The 7,648-nt window shown below is 53.5% G+C and overlaps 1 protein-coding gene across 1 annotated transcript; it reads right to left on the bottom strand.

Annotated features, from left to right (window-relative positions):
* Positions 1 to 1,888: 1,888 nt before the first annotated feature.
* Positions 1,889 to 7,377, bottom strand: Foxf2 (forkhead box F2). Its single transcript, XM_021181032.1, has 2 exons — positions 5,943 to 7,377; positions 1,889 to 2,821 (listed from the first exon to the last, which is right to left on the bottom strand). The coding sequence occupies exons 1-2, from the start codon at positions 7,117 to 7,119 to the stop codon at positions 2,658 to 2,660; spliced, it is 1,341 nt and encodes a 446-aa protein (XP_021036691.1). The 5' UTR covers positions 7,120 to 7,377; the 3' UTR covers positions 1,889 to 2,657.
* Positions 7,378 to 7,648: the final 271 nt, after the last annotated feature.

The following is a 7,648-nucleotide window of genomic DNA, read 5'->3' as shown; positions in this document are numbered from 1 at the left end:
GGTTGGTAAATTCAAAACTCGGTGGCAGAGTAAGTGATTCGCTTGTGGGTTCAGTCCCCAAGATATAGAAATAGTTAAGTGATTCGGAAACACCCCCCCACACACACTGAATTACTTAATCATCTTCATTTCTAAAAGCACGGTAGCACTTGTTTTAGAATGTCTTATCAATATTTCAGAAAGTTAAAACTAAGAATTATACTTTGTCAATTTGCAGTCAAAATACCGATGACGATAAAAAATAAAAGAAAAAAATGACTATTAACATGTCTGAGTGCCTGTCTTGGATGGAGGGGCAGTTAAGAGAGAAGCATTTGTGACCCAGAAGGAAACAGTGACTTTAGTTGAGAACTCTAGAAGCTTAAAGGTATCAAGATCTTAGTAAATAAGATCGGGAGGAGGGGTGACCAGTCTTCATCAGCCTGAGGATGAAATTGTAGATGGAAATAATAAGATGGAGAAAATTCGAAGTGCTTTCTAAAAGCAGAAAGCATTAATTCCCGACAGAGTTGTTCTAAATGTCTGTACTGATTAGCACCAACATTTTGTATTCTTAGTGCTTTTTAAGCCCAGGTCCTCATGCACATGTCTCCTGCTCCACCAGGGGGCGCGCTGGTCCTCCGGATGCGGTTGGCCAGATCGGCCTGGAGTTTGAGGTCCCGTCATTCTCTGTATAAACAAGTTACGTTCAAGTGTTTAGGATATAAATTACGACCATGCCGGCTGCCTTGGAAGGAATGTAAACACAGCACTGTGGTCGGAGCAAACTCTGCGACTGACTTCATAATTTATAGCAGGCCCCCCTGAGTAACTCAGAATAAAAGACAAAAAGGATGGGGGGGGGGTGGTAGAAAAAAAACTATGTAAATGCAAATATGATAATGCAGAAACAAAAGTGTTTAATTCCGTACTTAAAAAAATACAGAAGAGAGCATAAGGGTTAGGAATATAGCTAAGAGTTTTGAAACTAGATGTTTTATTCAGGAGAACACCTCAGAATCAAGATTCATTGAGATAGGGGGGAAAATATCCATCTCCCGAGTTAACAGTAAGTGCCTGGTGGTGGATTGGAAGGGAAGAGAGTTTAACAAAAACAAAAACAAAAATCCATCCCTGAGCAGAGACGAAAATTACTGCAACATGATTAAAAGTGACTATTGCTCTGCCCCCAACGCATGGGTGTTCTGAGTGGGAAATAATTCCGCCGCCTGGTTGGACTATTTTCCCATTTCAATCCCATGTCCTACAAGTTCTGTGGGTAGCATTCAGGGTTAGAAAACCTGGCAAGAAGTTGTGCAATCCCATGGGAGGTGTGTGTGTGTGTGTGTGTGTGTGTGTGTGTGTGTGTGTGTGTTGGGGGCAATTTAAATCCCCTTTGATCTGACCATCACCCAAAGCAGCCTGCAGCCTAGATGGGATGTGGAGGCTCTGGGAGGTGGTTCTTTACTCTGCCCTAGCACCTGGTACTGGTGGGAGAGAGGAAGGAGCAAAAGGGCAGAGCTCTTGGGCACAGGAAAGGAAACAAAGAGGGGGCAGAACTTAAGCTTCCTCAGATCAAACCCCTTGGCTTTCTGTATCTTGCCTGCTTTTGTTGTTTTTATTTATTTATTTTTATTTCTTTGGTGTTGTGTTTTTTAAGTTCCTTTCACCTTCTGGTTTTTGTTTGGCTAGAAAAAGTGAGAGTGAACTAGAGAAATAAATAAATAAAAAAAAAGTGCCCTCTCTACTGAGAAGACCCACCATCAGGACTGGACTGGCTCATTCAAAACAGAGACATCACATCATATCAATTATACAACCTGGGGATGGGCAGCCTAGAGATGCAACTGTCGCTGTGGGGTGTGGCCACGACAGGGTGCCTGCAGAGGAAAGGGTCCCTAGAACAACTACTTGTTATACACATTTTATTGAAAAAAAAAAACTTACATCAAAATATCTTGGCAAACTGTAAAAGTATACATAAGTGCAAATATACCCTCCTTTTACAATACAAGCGAAGTGTGAGTATACGAAGATCATAAAAATAGTTTAAAAATACGGTGGTAGAAAAACAACCTTGTAAAAATGTACTGTCGCAATACTGAGAGCCACTCTCTTAAACTAGACTATCGGTTCTTCATTTCTTCACAATGTTCTTTGGCACCTGTATCCGAAGAAGGGAGTGTTGGGGGACTGGGGGGTGGGTGGGAGAAATGTCCTACTGAGCCAGGGAACTAGAGAAGGCTTTCTTGAAATTGTGTGCTTTTAGCACTGCAATTTTGAAAAGCACAAGCGCGCGCGCGCGCGCACACACACACACACACACACACCCCTCCCTTTTCAGACCCTGATTAGTGAATGCAATGGCCACCCCAGAACTGAAAAGTTTTATGTCCTCCACACAGTAACATATGTCTTCCATGTAGTAACCTCCTCTGTCTGTCGCTCTTCTGGTATATTGCCTTTCGAAAGGTTTCCTCTTCCAGGGGCCGGGGCAAATATCGGTGAGCAGGACTCCCTTGGGTATTTGTCTAAGTGATGGGTGTGCTACTTACTGCTATTCGCTATCCAGCGTGCACAGTGTGAGTCCCTTGCAGTTCCTGGCTGCCCCTCTCGGAGGGGAGAGGAGGAGAAGGCTGAAGAGGGAGAGCAGAGTGGCCTTCAAGGCCTCTGTCCATTCACATAACACAGGGCTTAATATCTTGGCACACGCTCTGGTGATGATGGTGATAATAAGAGCCACTAGCGGAAGGGTGGAAAGAAGAAATGCCATTGAAATTGAGGACGAAATCTTTTCTGTCGCACACTGGAGTGGAGTGATGCTGGTAACGAGGCAGCCCGACTGAAAGAAGAAAAAAAAATCTTTTCAGTGAAAGTCACCCAGCTGATGGTGGGGAGTATTAGTATTACTTTGAAATTTTCCATTAATTTGTGTTATTTTTGACTGAGGGTGTAAAGGCAGCTGGTGGCCTTAGGGTGTATGGCCTTGAGAGGTAATCTGTTCGTGAATTCCCACATCCCTCTCTTGTGCTGGGAGACCTCTCTGCCAGGCCTGGATCCAGGCTGCACTCGGCACCCGCACGCTGACACTTGGCGCCATTGCCTCTGGTTTTTGTACCTAATTTTTCTGTCTCAAGAAGCCGGGAAGGGGGGGGTGCTACCCCCTTCGTCCACAGAGGATGACAAAGAAAATACCTTAGAGAAGAAAGGGCCTGAGAAGGGGGAGAGAAGAGGGCAGCCCCCTCCCAACCACAGGCAGCAGGCATCTTCTAGATTTCAAACCCTTTGCCTTGGATGGGACAAGAGGTGCTCTTTAGCCGCGGTATCTAGCCGTACAAGGAGTACCCGAGGGAATTGGTGGCTCCCGGGGAAAGCTTGTGTCTAGCGGTTGTCCACGACCTGAGCCGGTCCTTCTCAGTGTCAACCTGCGAACCACTTTTGCTTTTGCTTTCTCCGCTCCGAGGAGGAGCAGTCGGCTCGTGCGATCAGTGCGCATCTCTGCCACAGGGGCAGGCTTTACCAAGACTTCCTCTACGCACCCGGTTGGCGTGACCCGCACCAGACGCACGCCTGTGTCGCCCTCAGTGAGACTACTGTAACCTGAAGAAAAGCTTATGTGCGACCGGCGACGTGTAAGCCCTTCGGCGGACACCCATCGAGCTACTAGGCCGCTCAGCAGCGGGTGTGACTCCGCCTCTGTGGCAAAGTGGGACCATTCGGGGCGTTTCGGCTCTGGAGAAGCGACCCAGGTGAACGCGTGGGACAATCGATCAGATCCTTCACTGCCAACGAAGCCACCAGAGAATATCAGAACTCGCGCCTCCCTGGTCCCAGGCAGTTGCCTGCTCCCTATTGAGGCGCGAGGGAGCACAGACAGCTGGCTAGAGAAGCCCACAGGGCTTTGAGATGAGCGCATAGCCGCTGCCGCCCTGCGGTGCCACCTCCGTTATCCTGTTAGAAAGTGGGGGGCCCGGCGCGTGCGAGTGTGTGGCGGGAGGAGGGGTCGTGCTGTGTGCATGGCGATGTGTGTTCTGGGAGCTTTGTTCAGTTGTCCTTGGGCCGTGGCTTCAGCCATGCCAGGGCTCCAAGGACCTTCCAGTTTCAGTGGGCCTCAGTCGTGTGGGCAGCACTCGGAACCAGGCCCTGCAGGGTCCCCGTGTACAACGCAGTGCTCTTTGTAAGCCCCTTGACAAGGTCTTTACTGGAGGTGACAAAACCGGAATAATATTCTAGGAAGGGAGGATTACATGGCACCGTGACCAAGTTGGACTAAGCTATTGCTTGTGAGGAAGGCTCATCCTGATGGGCAGGAGAACATGAGATCGGAGGCCTGCCTTGGCTATCATAGCCACGGAGTTTGGGGGTTTTCACGTATGGCTTAGAGTGTGTGGGATGGGACATGAACCTAATAAAAAGGTCAGAAACGTCTTTGCTGCTTGTTGTTTGCTTGTTTGTTTCTCCTAGAATATAGTTTCCTGGCAGTTGGAAAGCCTGGGCTCAAGGTATCCAAAGGGAAAGACAGAGGACAGGGCCAGAGCGGTAGGCCTAGAGAAGGAGGGGGAAGGCATAGGATGCAGTTCAGTGTGTAGGAGGGAGACTGACAGCTAGCCCGTAGGGCAGGAGGTGGGGGTGGGGTGGGGAATAAGAGAGAGGGTCATCTGTATTGGTTACTTGTTGAAATTCCCATAAAATTGAAGGAGACTCTGTTCTCTGTGGGTTAAGTCAGCCTAAAATCCTCTCCCGTGTGGTCCTGCCTAGACTGTCTTTGTTTGGTTAACCTCTGAGACCCCCAGTTAAAAGGCTTATTTGGGAAATTTCTCCAAGATCTTGTGCTGTTTCTTGGCTTCTCTATCCCCCCCCAGCTCCTGTGGCGCGCGCGCGCGCGCGCGCGCGCACACACACACACACACACACACACACACACACACACACACACGAAGGCATGCATCAGCCTGTGCATTTTCTGATGGGGAGGCAAATGGACGTGGGAGAGGGCACCTTTGGGCTTTGCCCTTGACAGACAGGCTCCCAAATTTCAATCTGCATCCCTATGGGAGCCTGGGGCGGGGGTGGGGGGCGATTAATCAGGATTTATCTTTATCCTGTAGATAAAGCCATACAAACACAAAATTCTCTCCTGCACTCCCCTCCTCTCCCTACACCAGCCAACCACTTTTCACAAGTCAATAAATTTTCATAATCTGCAACCCACACAATATAAACCAACCACACTGCAAGTGGCCTCTGGACACATTTCCTGGGGGAGGGGGGATCACACCAGGGTACCTATGCCCTGATGCCCAGGACAAACTTGAGTCAATTTCTTAGATCTACAGTACATTCGCGCGCGCGCGCGCGCGCGCGCGTGTGTGTGTGTGTGTGTGTGTGTGTGTCTGTGTGTGTCCAAGATTCCTCAACACCTTGGTTCCTCCTATCGCTAGCAACGCCCTTGGAATTCTGCTCTGCTTTTCTCTCTCCTCTTCCCTACCATCTCCTGTCATTACCTGCTCAGGTAAGAACTCTTTCTCCCTTGCTCTGCTTCATACAGAACTCCCTTTCTGTCATCTCCTATAGGAACTAACGCCAAGCAAAATGGACTTTGAAAAGAGTAGGGGGAAACGAAATGATCCAGACCCAATTCCTCGACCAAGGTCTCCAAAGGTCACAGGCCTTCTTTCAGAGCTGAGTCTGACCTAAGTGGGAGCAAGTCCACAGTGTCCTAATGAAGGCCAAGAGAGTTAGGACTTGGCACCACCCTTCTTCAATTTGGGAATTCTGGGGTCCACCAACAGGCCCAGAGCGTCAGAGAAGGGTACAAGATCAAATCCCCTTCTCTCACTCAGAAATAGGGAACCGAATTCCCCGCCCATCCACCCAGCATTGAGGACCGAGGGTGCAGTAGCCCTGGCCCTCAGAGGCTCTCAGAGGCTCCGCTTGCAGCCAGCCTTGGCGCTCTTAATTACCTGAGAGATCCTCGCGGGCGTTCTGGTGCAAGTAGGTCTGCTCCAACGAGTAGGAAGACATGCTGGGGTGCAGACCAGCAGAGGCCGCGGGATTACTGCTTGGCGTCAGGGCAGGCGGCTGCTTGAGGTAAGGTGAAGCGCCAGGCGAGCTCCAATGTGCCGCAGGGCTAGTGTAGGGCGAGTGACACTCGATGGCGCTTGCCATAGCCGGGGATGAGGGCACAGGGCTGCTGCTGCTGTCCGGCCCATAGTCCCCGCCGCCACCACCGCCACCCGCTGCCGCACCGACGCCCGCAGGACCTGCGGGCACCGGGCAGCTGGCCATATAGGTGGAGCCCGGGTTGGGCGACATGTGGGGGACGTGGTGGTGGTGGAGGTGGTGTGGATGCGCGTGGCCCGGAGCACCTGCCCCTGTATCATAGCCCGTGGGCATCATGTCAAGGCCACCATAGCCGCCCTGACCGTGGCAACCCAGAGGCGCCGACGGGGGTGCTTGGAAGTCGAAGCCCTGGGGCAGCAGCGAGGCCCCGAAGCCCAAGCCGCTCACCACGCGATGGTACATGGGTTTGAGAGCCTGGCACTTCCGCCTGAAGCCGCGCGGCCGGCGGCGGAACGAACCCTCCTCAAACATGAATTCGCTGGCCGGGTCGATGGTCCAGTAGTGGCCCTTGCCAGGTCGCCCAAGGCCCTTGGGCAGCTTGATGAAGCACTCGTTGAGCGAGAGGTTGTGGCGCACGGAGTTCTTCCAGCCCTGGTAGGCGCCACGGAAAAAGGGGAAGCGCGCCTGAAGGAACTGGTAGATCTCACTGAGCGTCAGGCGCTTGCTGGGCGAGCTCTGGATGGCCATGACAATGAGAGCGATGTACGAGTAAGGAGGCTTCTCCGGCCGCCGCAGCCCCGAGGTCGCCTTCTTGGTGCCCCCACTCCCGGCGCCCGCGCCGCCGCTGCTAGCTGCACTCTTGCAAGCACCGGCCGAGGCGCTGACGGAGTTAGAAGAGGACGAGGCACAGGAGGCAGAGGATGATGATGACGACGACGAAGTGGACTCCAGGGTGGCGGCGGGTGGCGGGCTCATCAAGGCGGCCTGGAGCGCGCCGGGCGCCGGGCTGCACGCGCGGCGGAGTGGGGCAGGCGGCGGGCGCGGCGGGGGTGGCGGAGGCCCGCCCTCGGTGCTCATCTGGGAACCAGGAACGAGGCCGGGCCTGGGGGGCGGACCCCGGACCGGGATCGGCGGCGCCGGAGCCGGGTCGGTCCACAAACCGGGCGAATGCCCTACTGCGCCGGCCGCGCTGCAGCCCGGGCCACTGCGGGCCAGCGCTTCGGCGTCGCCTCCCTCAGCTCCTTTGGGGCTTCGGGCGGCGGCGGCGGCGACCGGTCGGAGGCAACGCCCCGCGCATCCCTCTTCCGAGCCTCCGGCCCGCTCCTTGCGCAACCGTCTCCTAAGCCACCGAGGCGACGCTGCCCAGAGCCGGACAGCTGCGCTCTAGAGCCAAGACCTCAGCGCGGACCCCGGGGACTAGCCCGTCGTCTTCTTTCAGGAGTGCTCCTCTCTCTGTCTCTTGGACTTCCTCCCTGGCGCGCCCTCCCCGCGGCAGCTTCGCTCCCTCCCTCCCTCGCTCCCTCCCTCCCTCCACCCCACCCCGCCCTGCCCCCTCCTTGCTCCGCGCCGCCAGCCACGGGGAGGGCGCACAGGGCTCACTGTCACT

This window comes from Mus caroli, chromosome 13 (genome assembly GCF_900094665.2).
Source record: "Mus caroli chromosome 13, CAROLI_EIJ_v1.1, whole genome shotgun sequence".
Lineage (NCBI taxonomy): Eukaryota > Metazoa > Chordata > Mammalia > Rodentia > Muridae > Mus > Mus caroli.
Note: the sequence above shows the minus strand (reverse complement) of the source record. Positions and strands in the feature narration are given on the sequence as shown.